A 19,244-nucleotide genomic window follows, 5' to 3' on the forward strand; every position below is an offset into this window, starting at 1 on the left:
TTACAGGGAGATAGTTTGTGTTGTTTCAGGCAGGCTCTGGTGCCTGGGTTTAGATGTGAATTTGCTCAGTGTGTGCGGCTGGGGCTTTCCTCTGCTTCTTTTCAGCCCCAAGAATGAAAGGTTAAGTACAGGAAGAACTAGTCTCAGGAGAACAGTTGCTGTAGTAAAAATAATTCCTTAATGTTGACTTGCCCTCCTGCTGTTTCTCAAACCACTGAAATCCACTCATAGCTTGACATTTTTTTGTTCTGATTGTTGCTCCTGTCATCTTGACCAGGGGTGGTTGGGGCCCATACCACTAGCTCAGGTGGGAAGGATGCACCCTCGTGGTCTGTAAGACCTGGTCAGAGAATGGCAGATTCGGAGTTGTTCCTAGTCTGGGCTCTGAGCAGGAGTGAGGGTGGGGTTCCCAGGTCCATGTCTGCCTGCTGGGCCAGAGTGAGTCCTGTGGCCTCTGTCCGTGCTCCTGGTCTGCCCGAGCTCTGTGGTCCCTGCTCTGATGATTCTAACCAAGATCACCCACAGAGATATGGGGGCCTCTATGGTCCACTTCTCGGTCCTACTTTTTGGGTACAGCCATAGCCAGTGTGCCTGCCAAAGTCAACATATAGGAGCCCTTCACCCACATAGCACCACCGCCACCTGAGAGAAGCTTGCCCACCTTTGCCCTGATCCAGTCCAGCAAAAAGCCTTACACTAGCAGTGTGATAGCAGCTTTTACTGACAAATCTCTCAGGAACTTCTGTATAGAATGTGAGGGTGTACATAGCTCCCATTCCCTAGGACAGATGGCTCTGTAGTCCATTGCCCATGAGGCTCTTGGTCCTTGACCACTGAAATTGTTCACAGAGCTCTGAAACTGAGTGTGCTGCCCCTTACTCCCTCTTTCCTGCCATATGGCGTAGTCTTTCCCTTTGGATGAGCCAAGGTAGGACTTCTTTGGACATACTGCATTGCAGCCTCCCACCCATGGCCCTGGTGTACTGCAGACGGTAGTGCTGGGGTGTTCCACATCTTTTATCCACTTGGACTCCCACCCAGTCGTCAGCTCTTAAGGGGAACCATGGAAATACCTGTGGAGATCAAAGGTTCAAGCTCTGTGGGAGTCTCCCATTCCTTTGTTATAAAATTGAAATATAAGCACTTCATACTTGCTAGAGGGATAGTTCAGATAACAAATGTTGGCAAAGATGGGGGAAATCTTAACTCTGCTGCACTGCTGGTCGGATGTAAAGTGGAGTAGCTGCTTTGGAAAACAGTCTTAGCTTCTCAAACAGCAGTTCTACCCTTAGCTGTCTACCCAAGAGAGATGAACATACGTGTCCACATAAAAACCTGAGCACAAAATGTTCATAGCAACATGACTCATAACAGCCAAAAGGTAGGATATAACCCAGTGCCCAGCAGGTGATGCGTGGGTGAAGAAAAAATGTTCTGTGGTTATGAAATGGAATACCATTAGGCCATAAAAAAGGGAGTCAGTCCTACAACACAGATGAACCTCACAAACACTGCACACTGTGGGATTCCAGTCCCGGGCCACGTGGAACCCGGTGGGGGAGCAGAGCAGATTCGTGGGTGTTTAGGACTTGGAGGGATGGCAGTTGAAGGAATGATAGCCAACAGGTATGGGATGTTTTTTTCTGAGGTGATGAAAATGTTTTAAAAATTGACTGTAAAAAGGCCCTGGCCGGTTGGCTCAGTGGTAGAGCATTAGCCTGGCGTGCAGGAGTCCCAGGTTCGATTCCCGGCCAGGGCACACAGGAGAAGCGCCCATCTGCTTCTCCACCCCTCCCCCTCTCCTTCCTCTCTGTCTCTCTCTTCCCCTCCCGCAGCCGAGGCTCCATTGGAGCAAAGTTGGCCCAGGCGCTGAGGATGGCTCTGTGGCCTCTGCCTCAGGCGCTAGAATAGCTCTGGTCCCAACAGAGCAACGCCCCAAGTGGGCAGAGCATCGCCTCCTGGTGGGTGTGCCGGGTGGATCCCCATCGGGCGCATGTAGGAGTCTGTCTGACTGCCTCCCCGTCTCCAACTTCAGAAAAAAAAAAATTGACTGTAATGATGGTTGCATAATATATGCGAATACACTAAACCCACGGAGTTGTATGCTTTAAATAGAGGAAGTATGTTTAAAAGAGGGAAACTTTTCAAAAAGGGAAATATAATTTATATTCTATAAAATTCACAGCTTTAAAGTATTCAATTCAGTGGTTTTTAGAATATTGAAAAGTTGTGTCATCCTCCCTGCTCATTTTAAAAGATTTTCATCACCCCTGAAGGAAGCCTCAGGACCGTTAGCAGTCACTCCCTCTGGATGGTCCACTGTCTCGAGGCTCTGCAGTCATTTCTCTGCTTTGTGTCTGTGATTTACAGTTCGTGATGTTTCGTGTAAATGGGGCCCTACTGTATGTGCTCTTCTGTGACTTTCTCACTTAGCATAATTTTTTAGCTTGTACCAGTACTTCCTTCTTCTTTTAAAAGGCTGTATGGCTGTGCGTTTTATTTACCCATTTATCAGATGATGGGCATTCAGGGTGTTCTTTCTGGGTGTCATAAATAATGCTGTTATGCAAGTTTGTCTACAGGCTTTGTAGGAATTCTCTTGGGTACACAACTAGGAGAACTGCAGGGTCGTATGGTGACTCTACATTTAACTTTTCGAGGAACTGCCAAACTGTTTTCCAAAGTGGCTGTGTCATTTTACATAGTGTACAAGGATTTTAATTTCTCTGCACTCTTGTCAACGTTTGTTACTGTCTTTTTTATTTTATCTATCCTAGTTGATGTGAAGTGGAATCTCATTGAGGTTTTGATTTGTATTTCTCTAATGATTCAATGAGTAGTGATGTTGACCAAGTTTTCGTGTGCTTGGATATGTGTGTGTGTATAATCTCCTTTACAATAGTGGCTCTTCAGATCCTTTGCTTATATTTTAATTGAGCCATTTGTCTTTATTGAGTTTTTCTTTATATATTAGGGATACTAGACCCCTGTGAGGTATATGATCTGCCAATATTTTCTCCCAATTTTTGCATTATTTTCTACTTTTTGACAGGCAAAATATTTTTTAAATTTTGATGTACTTGATGTCATATCTAAGAAACTACTGCCTGAGACAAGGTCACAAAGATTTACACCTTTTCTTCTAAGAGTTTTATGATTTTTAGCTCTTACATAGACCTCCAATTTTGTTCTTTTTGAAGACTATTTTGAGTATTCTGGTTCCCTTGCATTTTCCTATAAATTTTGGGACCAGCTTGTCAATCAATATAATTGGACTTTTGTAATAGGGGTTGCATTGAACCCCCTATTGGGATTTATTGGGAAGTATTGCTACCTTAAATATTAAAGTCTTCCCAGTCCATGACAATGGGATGGCTTTTCCTTTTTTTGTCTCTTCTGTAATTTCTTTCAATGATGGTGTGGGGTTTTCATTGCATATGTTTTTAATTCTTTTTTACAGCTATTTTCAATGGCATTCTTTAATTTCATTTTTAAAGTTTCATCATTAGTGTATAGAAATGCAATTGAAGTTTATATATTGATCTTGTATCCTGCAACTATGTTGAAATCATTTATTAGTTCTAATGGTTTTTCAGTAAATTCCTTAGGATATTGTTTTATATGCAATTATCATGTTATTTGCAAAAAGGTCATTTTACTTCTTTTCAATCTGGACGTCTTTTATTTATTTTTCTTGCCTGGTTGTTCTGGCCAGAACCCTCTTGTAGATTATTGAATTGCTGAATAGAAGTGGTGAGGGCAGACAGCCTTGTCTTTTTTTCTGATCTTAAGGGAAAATTTTCAGTCTTTCACCATGAAGTCTGATCTTAGCACTATGTTTTTTCATAGATGACCTTTATCAAGTTGTGGAATTTCTCTTCTATTTGTAATTTGTTGAGTGCTTTTATCATGAAAAGGGTGCATGATTTTGTCAAATGCTTTTTTTTTTTTTAACATTTGCTGATGTGATCATGTGTGTTTTTTTCCCTTTGGGGTAATACATTGATGTTTGGATATTAAACCAACCTTGTATTCCTGGGGTAATTGATCAGTACTTCATGAGTATTTGTTGTAGCCTTGGGTTATTTTCCAGAATTCTGAAAAAGGTGATTATGGCCTTTTTTGCTAGTATTTTCTTGTTTTGATGGAGGTGCAGATTTTCACAAATGTATGTTCTGACATTCCTGAAGAGCTCCAGTCCCTGCTTCTTCTACAGTAGTTTGTGGGGAAGGTCTAAGCAGTCACGACTGCTAGTTCTTGGTGCTGTGAACTGTGTGCTGTATTAAAATAAGCAAGTACAGCTAATTGTAGTCTTATGGCTACTTTGCTGCTGATTGCTTTGATCATTGAGCACCAGTAGGTTGATTTGTAATCAGGGAATGTGGGAGGCAGAGGTGATCACTACTCACAGGTTTATAACTGGGTAAGGCCAGACGTGCGGGTGTGCGTTCCTGCAGGCCCTCGGCAGAGCGGGGGGTGGAACTGGGTAAGGCCAGACGTCCGGGTGTGCGTTCCTGCAGGCCCTCGGCAGAGCGGGGGGTGGAACTGGGTAAGGCCAGACGTGCGGGTGTGCGTTCCTGCAGGCCCTCGGCAGAGCGGGGGGTGGAACTGGGTAAGGCCAGACGTGCGGGTGTGCGTTCCTGTAGGCCCTCGGCAGAGCGGGGGGTGGAACTGGGTAAGGCCAGACGTGCGGGTGTGCGTTCCTGCAGGCCCTCGGCAGAGCGGGGGGTGGAACTGGGTAAGGCCAGACGTCCGGGTGTGCGTTCCTGTAGGCCCTCGGCAGAGCGGGGGGTGGAACTGGGTAAGGCCAGACGTGCGGGTGTGCGTTCCTGCAGGCCCTCGGCAGAGCGGGGGGTGGAACTGGGTAAGGCCAGACGTCCGGGTGTGCGTTCCTGTAGGCACTGGGTAGAGCGGGCGGAGGATGGCAGCCGGTTTCTCTGTGTCCAAAGGGCCTGGGTTCCTTACAGCGGCTCTTCTCTCACCAGATGACTTACCAAAGCCACAAATCATCACCCAGCCAGAGACCACCATGGCTGTGGTGGGCAAGGACATCCGGTTTACGTGCTCAGCCGCCAGCAGCAGCAGCTCCCCGATGACCTTTGCCTGGAAGAAGGACAATGAGGTCCTGGTCAATGCTGACATGGAGAACTTTGCCCACGTCCGGGCGCAGGATGGGGAGGTGATGGAGTATACCACCGTCCTGCACCTCCGCCGTGTCACCTTTGGGCACGAGGGCCGCTACCAGTGTGTCATCACCAACCATTTTGGCTCCACCTACTCGCACAAGGCCCGGCTCACTGTGAACGGTACGGAGGGGCTGCTGCCTCCCTGGTGCTCAGCCCCCACGCCCCGGCGTTGGCGGGACGGTCCTGTGTCGCTGCCTCCCTGGTGCTCAGCCCCCACGCCCCGGCGTTGGCGGGACGGTCCTGTGTCGCTGCCTCCCTGGTGCTCAGCCCCCACGCCCCGGCGTTGGCGGGACGGTCCTGTGTCGCTGCCTCCCTGGTGCTCAGCCCCCACGCCCCGGCGTTGGCGGGACGGTCCTGTGTCGCTGCCTCCCTGGTGCTCAGCCCCCACGCCCCGGCGTTGGCGGGACGGTCCTGTGTCGCTGCCTCCCTGGTGCTCAGCCCCCGCGCCCCGGCATTGGCGGGACGGTCCTGTGTCGCTGCCTCCCTGGTGCTCAGCCCCCGCGCCCCGGCGTTGGCGGGACGGTCCTGTGTCGCTGCCTCCCTGGTGCTCAGCCCCCGCGCCCCGGCGTTGGCGGGACGGTCCTGTGTCGCTGCCTCCCTGGTGCTCAGCCCCCGCGCCCCGGCGTTGGCGGGACGGTCCTGTGTCGCTGCCTCCCTGGTGCTCAGCCCCCGTGCCCCGGTGTTGGCGGGACAGTCCTGTGTCGCACTATTTCCTGAGTTGGCCCTATAGCAAGTTCTGAAGATGGAAGGGTTATTCTCTGTGGATTCTTTATTTTGGAACTTTTTAATCCCATTATTGTTAAGTGAAATTGTGAGCCCAGGCCCTGTATTTTTATCCATTTAATATCCTCCGTAAACCGAAGCATTAGGATTCAGGTGCGTGGTACCCTGGTCCAGGGGAAGCAGCCACTTTGAGAGGTTGCATGGCTGCAGAGCGGGGTCCAGCCAGGGACAGGCCAGCTGGTGAGTGCCACCCAGGGCACCGCACGACCCAGCCTGGTTCCTTAGCGGGACTGCTGCTTGTGTAGTAGAACATTTAGGGCAGGAGGCAGCAGTCAATACCTTGAGTAGTTAACTACCCCACCCCTTAACCTAGCAAGACTTTCCTGAGGACTAAACTTCGGATTAAAAAGCTCTGGAACTGATGTGTTCATAAGCCCTTCCCGTCCACAGAAAAGCACCCCTGGCCACACTGGTGGCTCCCTCGGCTCCTCTGAGGGAGACCTCAGTGTTTCTCAGAAACCCTGGACTTAGACTAGAAGGGAGCAGGTGGCAGGCTGCCTCCCATGTCTGGACACTTGGGGTCAGTATGTCCAGCCCTCTGCAGTTCCCAGGGGAGCCCGCCCATGGCTGCTCCGGGGCAGGACACGGTGCCCTCCCTCTGCCCGGCTCGCCGCCAGCACCAGGCCCTGGCATTCACAGGGTGTTCTGGTACAGACTGGTTACCATGGGAAGGATAGCAAGGGAAAGGTTTCTATCTGAGGGGGTGTTGCCAGCCCCTGGGGTACAAGAGAGACTGATGGAAATGCTCTGCTGTGGCCGGAAGCAGCTGGGTGGCCTTGGGGAGCTGTCACTGCTCATTCAGAGGTAGCAGTAGTGGCTGTGGGCAGACCTGGCATGCAGGGTGCTGAGGTGGTGGGCTGACACCAAGACACAGTGGAGGGCTGTTTGCCAGAGGGTTTCTGGCCTTCGCACCTGCTTTCCCATGACCTGACCTGATTGTGTTTCAGTGTTGCCGTCATTCACCAAAATGCCCCATGACATCGCCATCAGGACTGGCACCATGGCCCGCCTCGAGTGTGCAGCCACGGGCCACCCCAACCCCCAGATAGCCTGGCAGAAGGACGGAGGCACAGACTTCCCTGCCGCGCGTGAGCGACGCATGCATGTCATGCCCGATGACGACGTGTTTTTCATCACTGATGTGAAGACAGATGACATGGGGTTGTACAGCTGTACTGCCCAGAACTCAGCTGGTTCCGTCTCGGCGAATGCCACCCTGACTGTCTTAGGTGCGGCTGCTGCTAAAATGTGTGTGTGTGTGAGAGAGGGGGGGGGGTTCATAAATGGCACAGACACCTAGAGGCGCAGGTGCCTGAACGGTTCACTGTAGACAGGGGACGGTGACAGGCTGTTTTTTCTACTTTAACATTTTAGGCTATTTTCTAAGATTTTTTTTGAACAAATGGTTCTAGCTCTTTAAAAAACTGTGGCTTGGGTAGAAAGCACTCTAGAGAACTACCTGTGAACAGGGCAGGGTAGGTGCCATAGGCATGGTGTGGGTACGAGCAGTCACAGGACAGCTGAGGAACAGTGTGTGAGCTCACTCTCCCTGGGGAGCCACCAGGGTGCCAGAGGGCTCTGATAAACAGTCTCACGGCATGCCACTGCTGTGTTGCACTGTCTTCTGTCCAGAAGCCACTGAGGCCCATGGAGTAACTGTGAGACCTCTGCCTTGCAGAAACCCCGTCCCTGGCCGTGCCCTTGGAAGACCGTGTGGTGTCCGTGGGGGAAACGGTGGCCCTCCAGTGCAAGGCGGCTGGCAGCCCTCCGCCCCGCATCACCTGGCTCAAGGGGGACCACCCACTGAGCCTCACTGAGCGCCACCACTTCACCCCCGGCAACCAGTTGCTGGTGGTGCAGAACGTGGTGGCAGAGGACGCGGGCCGGTACACCTGTGAGATGTCCAATGCCCTGGGCACGGAGCGTGCGCACAGCCAGCTGAGCGTGCTGCCCAGCCCCGGCTGTCGGAAGGACGGGGCGGCCGTGGGCATCTTCACCATCGCCGTGGTGTGCAGTGTTGTCCTGACGTCCCTGGTCTGGGTGTGCATCATCTACCACACCAGGAAGAAGAGGGAGGAGTACAGCGTCACCAACACAGGTGAGCCTGCTGCCGACTCTGTCTCCGTAGGAGAAGAGCGGGGACGGTGGGAAGGAGGCGGGCCCAGAGGCTTTTCAAGTATTTCAGAGTATCTGGCACTTGAGAACCTTTGGGAACATGGAGCATTCTGGACAGCAGTGGCCTTAGTGTCACTGACACAATTTTAACTTTCAGGCATTTAGCATTCAATGGGAATATTCTCTAATAAAAGTGCATTGTGAACTTTCCCACTTCCTGTCTCTGGTGTTCAGAGGCAGCTGGGCCTGAGATTTGCTGCCATGCCAAGGACTGACCTCAGTGCTCTTTCTGCTGCCTCTGTCACCCCCATCCCTGCTGTCTGTCTCATGTACATGGGCACTGGATCGCCACCCTCTCACACCTGGTGAAGGAAGGCTCGGCAGGCCCTGCGAGGGCCTCTGGAGTACCGGACTCCGTCCACACAGTCCCTGCATGGCCCTGCGAGGGCCTCTGGAGTACCAGACTCCATCCACAGTCCCTGCATGGCCCTGCGAGGGCCTCTGGAGTACCAGACTCCGTCCACAGTCCCTGCATGGCCCTGCGAGGGCCTCTGGAGTACCAGACTCCATCCACAGTCCCTGCATGGCCCTGCGAGGGCCTCTGGAGTACCAGACTCCATCCACACAGTCCCTGCATGGCCCTGCGAGGGCCTCTGGAGTACCAGACTCCATCCACAGTCCCTGCATGGCCCTGCGAGGGCCTCTGGAGTACCAGACTCCATCCACAGTCCCTGCATGGCCCTGCGAGGGCCTCTGGAGTACCAGACTCCATCCACACAGTCCCTGCATGGCCCTGCGAGGGCCTCTGGAGTACCAGACTCCATCCACACAGTCCCTGCATGGCCCTGCGAGGGCCTCTGGAGTACCAGACTCCGTCCACAGTCCCTGCATGGCCCTGCGAGGGCCTCTGGAGTACCAGACTCCATCCACAGTCCCTGCATGGCCCTGCGAGGGCCTCTGGAGTACCAGACTCCATCCACAGTCCCTGCATGGCCCTGCGAGGGCCTCTGGAGTACCAGACTCCATCCACACAGTCCCTGCATGGCCCTGCGAGGGCCTCTGGAGTACCAGACTCCATCCACACAGTCCCTGCATGGCCCTGCGAGGGCCTCTGGAGTACCAGACTCCGTCCACAGTCCCTGCATGGCCCTGCGAGGGCCTCTGGAGTACCAGACTCCATCCACAGTCCCTGCATGGCCCTGCGAGGGCCTCTGGAGTACCAGACTCCATCCACAGTCTCTGCATGGCCCTGCCAGCTTCCACGGGACAGCCCTGTGTCTGACTGCATTCCTTGTCACCACAAAGAGCTGGGACACCTGATGGGTGACTGTCCTGTCTGTTCCTTGTAGATGAAACCGTCGTGCCACCAGACGTTCCGAGCTACCTCTCTTCTCAGGGCACCCTTTCTGACCGACAGGAAGCTGTGCTCAGGACTGAGGGTGGCCAGCAGGCCAATGGGCACGTGGAGAGCAATGGTAAGGCTCACAGTCTGATGCAGCTGGATCCATGAGCTGGAGGTGGCTGCGGCCCCTTGCCAGGGCAGGCATGTGGCATTATATTGAGCACATTTTACCTGCATTTCTGGTGAATCAAGCCTGCTGGGTGTTTGGACGTCCCTGTGCAAGTTCTGTTAAAGCTTTTTTTAAAACCCCATCCCCCAAGAAGTCACTCTGTTGGGCTTCGTGTCTCGTACTGAGAGTCTGAGCTCCTCTCCCCTGGAAGCTCACGTGGGCGAGCTGCTTTAGTGCTCAGGGCAGTGTCTCTGTCGGGACTCTCCACGGCTCAGTGCTGAAGGGCCCACCTGCTGGGAGGGCCATCTTAGAAAACGAACCCACAAACCACCACTCCATAGAGCATTCAGAAATGGCTGTTCTGGAAGCTTTGCTCATTCTTTCTATAAAGCTTTCTGCGAAGTGCTAAGCCCAGCGTTTCCAATAGTGTGGGATTCTCTTGCAGGTGTCTGTCCAAGAGATGCAGGCCTCTTTCCAGAGGCAGATGCTCACGGCCCGGCGTGCAGGCAGCCCCGGTTCTGTGTTGGGCATAGTAAGGGGCCATGGAAAGCGATGGAGAAGGCTGACGGCACAGTGGGGCCACAGAAGATGGGTATGAAGTCTTCCATCAGAAAAAGTGTTTTGTTCTTGAAATGCAAATCTGGGTTGACCTCACGAATGAAAGCGGGGGCGGGGGGAGACACAGTGGTCTAAGGGTGTCTCAGAAGGTGGTCTCAGTATGTACACAGGAAGCCGTGTGGGGCCTGGCTCGGAGTTCGATAGGATTTCTGTGAATTAAATCCGTGGTGTGGTGAGCCAGAGCATGAACTGTCCACATTTATAACAACTGAAGGGCAAGGCCCAGACCAAAGGGCCTTTCCACCAGGGCTCTTTTGGAGGCATTTTTAATGGTCACTATACGGTATCCCATTCTAGTGCAATTACTTTCTGTGATCCAAGTTGCCTGATGAAAACATGAATCTGCAATGTATAGACATGGAAGTCTGTATCAGCAGTGGCTGGTGTTTGCCAGGCCTTCCTGCACGAGCACACCGAGGGGGCTGGGGGCTGGAGTGAGGCGGGGGCTCTGCTCTCATGGCGGCGTGCCCAGCCTCTGCGGGGACGGAGGCCTGTCGATGGTTCTAACCACCTCTAGTGTCTTGCAGAGCACAGTGGCCCAGTTTCGTGCAGAGACTACAGCACCGAGATGGTCAGTTACTCCGCAGGACAAGCCTCCTGTCCCCAGCCTGTGTCCGGAGACGGTGCACAGCCAGGTACTCTGAGCAGCCAGAATCCCAGTCAGAGTGACCGAGAACACGCTGGACATCTAGACAGCGGGACTGGTGCCGGGTCTCTGACCGACAGCAGGGAGTCCCCCTACCCCAGTAACCACGACAGAATGCTGACATCCTTGCCAGGAAAGCCAGGGGCACCTCCAGGTGGTAAAGGTAAACTTTTACTATCTTTCCAGGAGTCACCAGCAGTGGGGGAGCAGGAAGCAGCCAGGTTGGGGGGGTCTGACATGCCCTTTCCTTTCTTATAGGGGCCTCTTCATGGACGTTGGCAAGGCTGGGTGAGCCAGACTCCACAGACCTGCAGCCTCCCTCCACGTTAACTCCAGGCAGTTCTGAGCTCAGACGAGGCCCCTCAGCCTTTCCCAATGTGCCCAGTGAAGGCCCGCACTTGCTTCTTTCCAATGGACACCTCCCCAAAGCATGTGACTGCAGTCCCGTGCCCACACTGACAGGGCAGTTCCCCAGGACGCGGCGTGGGCCGCTGCTCTTTGCGCCGCAGACCTAGGCGTTGTCTACCTCAACTCTTGTGTCCATCCCTCCAGGAAAGGGGGAGAGGCTGCGAGGAAGCTCGGGCTTGTGCTGCGCTGATCTGCACGGTTCATTCCCATGTGGGGTAGCAGCAGTTTAAAGGACTTGCAGCTGAAACAATGCAAGAGATTATTGTGTACAGAAGGCAGAAAAGTATTTGATACCATTGTACATAAGAGTGTTCAGAGATTTCATATATATTATATATCTTTTACAGAGGATATTTTAACCTTTAGTGCATGGTTAACAGATAAGAATCGTACAATTTTGACAATATTTTTCATATCAGGTTGCTGTTTGATTTTGGAAGGGGGGATAGTTCTGGTGCCTTAATGCATGGATGGAATTTATAGAAGCTAAAAACCACATTTGCTCCAAGAGTTTCGGTGGGTGGGAGGGGTGAGGAGTCCTGCTCGCATTGCACATCGTGGGATGCCGGGGTGCTCCGCCGGCAGAGACCTGGGCGGCTTGGGAAGGAGCCCAGGTCAGTGGCGCTCACACGCGGTGCTCCTGTGGCAGGCCTCCCTGCGGGCTTCCTGTGTCCCTGCGCTGGGTGACTTTTTCTCATAGGTTTGAATTCTCTTTAACAAGCGTGGGGGTTGCTTGTTAATCCACCTCAAGCATTTGGTCCAAACAAGTAAGCCTTTTGTCCTATGATAAAAGCAGATGTGGTCTCAGTATCATTTGAGGCTTTCTAAGAAGATAGAGGTTGCTGCTGTTGGTACCTGTGGATTTTTCAATAATGATGTTTTAGTTCTGCCAATATAATTACGATGACATTGGTCTTAGGGGTGAAGAAGGAGTAAGTCCTTGCTTTTCAGGGCTAGCTATCTCTACTGAGGGTCCGGAGCAGGCCTGTCCATATCCTTCCCTCGCACAGGTGGGCCCGGGCTTGGACTCGCAAGCTTTAGCCCTCGACCTGGGTCCTGGGTGTATTTGCACTTTTGAGTCCTGTAGCTAACCATCTTGTGAGTGCCAGTGGGTATTTCAGGAAGAATTACATGGAAGCTAACAAGGTCTTTGAGCTAAAAAGCTGAGAGTCGGTACTGACAGAATGGTTACTATATTAAATTTTACTGTCAAATGTTATCACTGTTCCAGAAGGTAAGCACATTTTTAATTTAGTTGTCTACAGTCAACTGATTGTTACTTCCACACATATGTGAATTTGCTGCTTCTGAGAGGCAATGTGAAAGAGGAAGTATTACTTTCATGTACAAAGTTATTTATTTATAGAAATTTTGATACAATGTACATTGAAAAACATGTAAAATATTGAAGTGTCTAACAAATGGCATTGAAGTGTCTTTAATAAAGGTTCATTTATAAATGTTAAGTGTGTGGCTCAAGTCATTCTTCTGTGTACATTAACCAGCATGGCTTCATCCCATTTAATTTCAGAGATTCCCTGGCACATGCAGTCACATTCTGCCTTTAATTACCTTTTTCTCTTAGAAAAAAAAATTTAGGAAAAGCAGAATTATATACTGCGGTTCCAGGGAAGACACAACGGCATTAGATTCCAGAGATGCTGAGTTCTTCTAACACCTGGAGCTTATTAGTCAAGCTCTAAAAACAGTGACTTTCCCATTCCATCCCTTCCCCTCCCAATGCTGAGCTTAGAACTCCAGGCAAAGCTTACTGATTAGGAGCCAAGAAAGAACAGTTTGCAAAGCCCGTCCGGCCTGTCCTTTCCGGCTGAATAGAGAAGAGCAGCGTATGGCCCAGCTGCTCTGAGGCCCAGCACGCCTCCCCCAGGCCCACGGGCCGCCTGGCCACTGAGCAGCAGCGCACGCTTGCTCTCACACACCACGTGGGCTGCGGGACACTTCTCTGTCAGATACAACTGTATGTTTTTATAGGTTAAACCTGAGGGTCAGAATAGCCTGGTCACCCGGGAAGCATGCTCATGTGCAGCTGTAGGACATCCTCTTTAAAAAGCTGTAAGCTCACAGTAGTAGAGCGTCGGCCCAGCATGTGCAAGTCCCGGGTTTGATTCCTGGCCAGGGCGCACAGGGGAAGTGCCCATCTGCTTCTCCACCCCTCCCCCTCTCTTTCCTCTCTCTCTTTTTCCCTCCTGCAGCCAAGGCCCAGGTGCTGAGGATGGCTCCCGGAGCAATGCCCCAGAGGGGCCTGGATCCTGGTCGGGTGCACGGGAGTCTGTCTGCCTGCCTTACCCCCTCCCCCCCGCCCCAAACCCCTCTGCGCTTCTCACGTTGGAAAAATACAAAACAAAAGCTGTTTAAGCTCACACAGCACTAATGAACCCAAGGGAACCCCCACGCACAACTATTTCCCATCGCTGCCCCTTCCAGTCCAGCCGTTCTTCGAACACCACGCCCATCGTTGCCTTTCTTCGCATCTGCTGTCAAGAGGCAGGAAACAACAGTCAGATACCATCACATAAAAGCTGTGAGGGGCCTGGGTTTGGCATCACCACTTATTTATTACAGGGTTCTGAGAACTTTGTTCAAAGTCCCACTGTGGGTCTCACTTCCTCTTCTTAACGCTTGGACAAATAGGCTGATGACATCATTCCGGCCAGCCTGCAGCATGGCTAACGCAGTCTCCATGTTGTAATCTGCAGAACTGGATGCTTGAGCTGTGCTGTGGTGTGCAGACAGCTGAGCAGCTGCTCGCCGGGAGAGAGTCCGCTCACAGCCGACCCCTGGAAAGAACTGCGGGGCCGTGGGATTCATGGGCGCTCTCTGCCAAATTCCAGCAGCAAGCTGCGGCTTCGGTCATAAGCACCGAGAAAGATGAACCCTCCCAGACTGATTGCTGCCATTCGAGGGAGGACACCTGCAAACAATCTAGAGGAAAAGCAAAGGAGAGATTTAAAAAAATTTTGTGTCTAAAAAAATGGTTATTACATTCCAACACCCACAGCTTGCTCAACTCAACACACCATGCTCATTAAACTCCACAAAGTACTAAAATGTGTTTTTTTCTTTTAGAATGCCACTAAATTACATTCCCAAGGAGACCTGTTGAAGTCTGAGCCCAGCTGTTTGTTGGCGAAAGTGGCGATCTACGAAACAACTTACTTTTAAGCACTCACAATTGTCAAATTAGTTGATAGCTAGTAACTCTGTTCCCATAAAAGTCCTGTCTCAAACTTCCAGACCATTTCTGCCTTTTAGAGATGATGGAATTGACTTTATCATAAAGGAGTCAGAGGGCACAGCCCATCCTGGGAGCCATGGTCGTTTCTGAGTGTTAGGAGAGGTTTTCGGACAACTCTGCCACTCCTCCCAGCGACTCGGATGCATGCTGTCCTCAGAGACCCTCAGCTAGGACGCCATAGCAGGAGACAGGTCTCCATGGGTCCCGTCTTCTTTCCCCGCCCTCCAGTGAAGGAGCAGAAAGGCAGACTGGCCAGGAAGGAGCCACAGGCTCAGTCCCCAAGTGCCTCAGAAGATGAGTCACTGTCATAGTTGTAACTCTGGAACAGTCAAAATCAAAGGAGAGAATAATGTTATTGAGGATGTATACTGGGGATTCTTTAAAAACCCTCCCATAGTATTTGTTCAAAGATACTCCCCATGGCATTGCTGATAAAAAATAAAATGCAAAGAACCCCTGTGGTGACATGGATTCTAGCACAGTGTCCACAGCCAGGGAAACCGTGTAGGTGGGAGGAAGGAGGGAGGGGAGATACACAAAACACACACTATGGGGTCTGAAGAGACAAGTCACTAAGCGGCATGTACATGACTGCACTTGAAACAAACGTGGCAGGCGTGTGTCCTGACTGCCCCTGGAGAGGAGAAGTACAAAACATTCCCTGCCTGTATTTTCGTAATAATTGAACTTTTCTGTTAAGCCAAGAGTATTAACTTTGGAAAGCAGAAGAAATAACACAAAATCAGAAGTAGTGGATTTATTAGTGAAACGATCAGATCTAGGGAAGAAAACTGAATATGGTCAGGTTATGCCAACAGTAGTTTATCTTTTCAGACATGGGAAAAGATGCCACGATCAGCTAAGTGGTGTTGGTCCGCTGCCCCTCCACAGCCGCCTGGCCGCCTCCTTGTGCACATTAGGAGAGGTCAATTTGCCGCCTTTTGCCTGCAGCTCTCAGAGCTTCTGTGGGAAGGGGGCTGTAGGTAGCATTAGGGGATTTAATTAAAATAAGGACTGAAATCATTAAGTAAAATAAAGTACTATAGATGAAGTTAGAACATCTTTTTCTTGTCTAGAAATATCGGTGAAAATTCTACGGAAGACCAAAATACACTTGCAAGAAAAAAAAGTTGTTCATCTCAACATCATGCAAATTGTTTTTTCATGAGGTGGTTGGTGAGGACAGAAACTCATAAATTACCACTTTGAGGCCACTGTGTCCCTATGGCCTGAAAAACAGATGACTCTCCTTGGCCTGGGAGGGTGCAGGAAGGGACCGACAGCGGCTGGGCTGGGGACCATGCTGGCCCGTGCGTCCCCGCCCCCACTGCTGTCTGACTTCTCTAAAGCCTGTCTTGGTTCACGTTTTCTCGCTAATCAGCTCAGCTGCCCCTGGCCAGAGACAGAAGGAAGCAGTTGTGGTTTCACTAGATGACAGTTGAATTGAACATAATTACAGCCTCAGAGTAATTTGTTCAGTGAGAGCCCCAACCAAACTCAAGGCAAAGACGAGTAGAGCAGGGCTGTCTTGAGTGACCACAGGTCAGACCACACAACAAATGCAGAGCACTTAGCAGAGAGCCGGGCACACGTGGCAGGGGAAGTTATTACAGGGCAAAGTCGAGAAAAACAAAAGCCAGCCGACCGACAGAACAGTCGGAGGGAGCGCTGCAAGAAGAGCCATGTGCTGTCGGCTTTCTAGCTCCAGGAAATCAAATGTGTGCCAAAAGATGTAGTGAACCAATGTGGACAGACCAGTGTCACCTCTTCCAATTCTCCGAGAGGTCAGCACCATTTCGCTGTGACGTGGGACCTAGTGACGCTGGCAGGTGTGCTCAGGGGTGGGCAGGAGCCCACAGAGGCTGTGTGTGCAGAAACCCGACAGGAAGCAACCAAGACACCTTCAGGGTTGAGAATGTCTGGACAAAACAGCTGTGTACATTTGTAGGGTTGTTTTACCTACTTTTGGTTATAAATTCTTTTGTCAGATTAAAAACTGTCATTTCTTTTTTTTTTCTTTTCTTCCAAGAGAGAAGAGAGGAGATAGTGAAACAGACTCCCGCATGTGCCCCGACTGGGATCCACCCTGCAATCTCTGTCTGGGGCTGATGCTAAGCAATACTCACAACGAGCTATTTTTAGCAACTGAGGCTGACACACTTGGACAAATCAAGCTGTCCTCAGGGCCTAGGGCTGATGCTTGAACCAATCAAGCCACTGGCTGTAGAAGGGGAAGAGAGAGAGAAGGGGGAGAAGAAGAGGGAGGATAGAAGATGGTCGCTTCTCTTGTGTGCCCTGATCGGCAATCAAACCTGGTTATCTATCCCCTGGGTGACACTATCCTCTGAGCCAGCCTGCCAGGGCAAACACTGTCATTTCTTAAATGACAAGCTTGGCTGCTTGGAGTCCTCTGCTAAGGACCACACTGGGCTTAGAGGCATACCTCTCTTTACTGTGTTCTGTCTTTATTGTGCTTGACAGATGTTACATTTCTGTAAATCGAAGGCAAGACCCTCCACCAGCGAAAAGAATATAACTTTCTTCATTGTGATGCCCCCTTTATTGAGGCGATCTGGAACCGAACCCATCATATCTCCAAGGGTTGTCTATACTAATGAGAGCCCAAGACTTGAGCTTCCAGAAGAGAAGCAAAACTCCCACTTCCCTTTTCAGGGCTGACAGTGGGGACACAGACAGGCCCCTCACATGTGTCTGACACCCACCACTGCCTGGTGACACACGTCAAGTGCACATCATGATGGGGTCAGGAGGGTTCAGTGTCCACCCCTTTTCTACAAGCCAAGCGTTCAGTGGCCACGGTCTTGCCAATCAAGACACTTTCTCAAGAAAGGCAGGTAGGCTGCAGCTCTGACACCGAAACTACAGTTATGGTCAGGAGCAGGGGTTTGACCAAAAGTTGCTACAGAGTCTAATGTGAAATATATTGAAACGAGTACGACAGGGAGACTTGGCCACTTGACTTGATGAGCTGAAAGTTTCTGCAGCCATGCCTCTGGGTGGCACACTGACGGCCCGGAGGAGCACTTCCCCTCTACTAGCTAAGCTGCTGTAGCTTAGCTAAAGGCTCCACCTTCTCCTCTCACCACGTTGAACTGGGGTCCAAATCAGAGTGCCTCGCTCAGTGACCAGATGGCCAGTCCCTCCCCTGGCAGCAGCTAGCACGGTAACATGACCAGGAGCCCACACTCCCCTCCCAGGCTCGTGTCCTCCTTTCTGCTACACTCAGTTCTTGTCTCAAGATCTACGTCTGCCAGGAACCAGCGTCAACCTGCCAGAGCTGTCCCATTCCACACACCCATGCCACACCACCTGCTTTCCAAACTCCCCGCTGGAATATCTGAACAGAGGACGGAGCCGTTCTCCTGAAAAATCCCACCGGGGGTCTGACCAACATTTTCACATCCCCACACTATCACCTGGCTGAAATAAAAACCTGCCCAGTGCCTGCAAAACCACACCAAATTAGTGGTCCACACCAGTGAGAAGCGGTCTCCACCTCTGCGTTCACACTAGCCACCCAGCCCCAACTGTCCACAGGAGAGAATCCCTGGTAGACTATTCCAAAGAGAAAATCATAATTTCAGGTATCTGCACAGACCCCTACATTCAGACAGCTTTATAAGTTTATGTTCGAAAAGCAACACTGAAGTAATATTTTGAAGAGATCTTCTGAGGATAAGACACTACAGGTTTGAGGCACTCAGCTGACGGTACAGGATGGTGCAGTTTTAAGCAAGGGGCCAGCACTCTGGTATGCTGAAAGTAATTTGTTACTAGTAATAGTTAAAAGTACTCCAGACTACAAATGTTTTCTTCTGACAACATTACCCGTGCTCACCTGGGTTCTTGCATTACACAACTGGAAGTCTACCTTCTCCGGGCTGTAGCCAAGGGGCTGGCAGGAGCCACACACATGGCCGCATCAAACACTCATGTGGACAAGGGTAGGAACCACCCGGCATCATCTTGACTGCTCAAAATGATGTCTCATATGCAAAATCAAATGTCATGTTTTGCCCAATAAAGAGACCCAACCAAGGCATATGCAGAAGAAAGGGAAGATGTCAGGCAGAGGACAGCCAGAGGAAAGGAGAAGACAGACAACATCCCTTCTCATCCTTACCCTGGCAGGCCCTGGGTCCGCCAGACCCCATGCAGGGCGGAGAGGACATTGCCGCTAGCTGTGCTGGAACCAGGCTACATGAGAGGAGGAAACAGAAGGCCATTAGGAAAGTCCTCAACTTACAAACACCCTCCAGTGTACAGCTCCTTACAACCTTATCTAGGGCAGTTTCAAACAGACTACAGGGTTTCTGGGAATTAGGACCCCTGGATCTCACTAGACCAGAGCCCTTCCATTCAAACCCACAGGCAAGAGCCGATTTTGCTCAAGCCCACAGAAGCTGTTCCTCTAGGTGTTTCATGACCACATGATAGCAGAGCTCACCCCAAAATCCACATACAACTACTGAACCAGAAAACCAGAGAGCAACATGACTGATCCGAGAAGAATGGGAAATAAACAGTATAATTATGAAATTTATCTGATTCAATAAACACACTTAATAGTTCAATTCAAAACATGGCTGGTGTGCTCATGTCTGGTCTGGGCAGCCTACACTTGAGAACTCTGCCTTGCTTGTTCCACCTTCCCACAAGGACACAGCCTTTTCATTGTTTTGGTCCACATATGTTATATG

At 51.0% G+C, this 19,244-nt stretch overlaps 2 protein-coding genes across 5 annotated transcripts in view; one reads left to right on the forward strand and one right to left on the reverse strand.

Annotated features, from left to right (window-relative positions):
- The window catches only part of LRIG1 (leucine rich repeats and immunoglobulin like domains 1), a 118,095-nt gene extending 105,362 nt beyond the window's left edge, over window positions 1-12,733 (forward strand). Inside the window, exons 13-19 of the mRNA XM_066351927.1 lie at window positions 4,986-5,306; window positions 6,917-7,198; window positions 7,648-8,067; window positions 9,434-9,559; window positions 10,041-10,187; window positions 10,741-11,022; window positions 11,118-12,733. Of these exons, the coding sequence (XP_066208024.1) occupies window positions 4,986-5,306; window positions 6,917-7,198; window positions 7,648-8,067; window positions 9,434-9,559; window positions 10,041-10,187; window positions 10,741-11,022; window positions 11,118-11,374 (1,835 nt within the window). The 3' untranslated portion in view covers window positions 11,375-12,733. The remainder of the gene's footprint in view (window positions 1-4,985; window positions 5,307-6,916; window positions 7,199-7,647; window positions 8,068-9,433; window positions 9,560-10,040; window positions 10,188-10,740; window positions 11,023-11,117) is intronic.
- Window positions 12,734-12,884: 151 nt separating this feature from the next.
- The window catches only part of SLC25A26 (solute carrier family 25 member 26), a 220,446-nt gene continuing 214,086 nt past the window's right edge, over window positions 12,885-19,244 (reverse strand). For 3 of the 4 annotated variants that reach the window (XM_066351930.1, XM_066351929.1, XM_066351931.1), the window contains 2 exons: window positions 18,668-18,741; window positions 12,885-14,210 (listed from right to left, as the gene is read on the reverse strand). In XM_066351930.1, coding sequence (XP_066208027.1) covers window positions 14,093-14,210; window positions 18,668-18,741 — 192 coding nt within the window. In that variant the 3' untranslated portion in view covers window positions 12,885-14,092. The remainder of the gene's footprint in view (window positions 14,211-18,667; window positions 18,742-19,244) is intronic. The other variant, XM_066351928.1, reaches the window with a different exon arrangement.

This window comes from Saccopteryx leptura, chromosome 10 (genome assembly GCF_036850995.1).
Source record: "Saccopteryx leptura isolate mSacLep1 chromosome 10, mSacLep1_pri_phased_curated, whole genome shotgun sequence".
Lineage (NCBI taxonomy): Eukaryota > Metazoa > Chordata > Mammalia > Chiroptera > Emballonuridae > Saccopteryx > Saccopteryx leptura.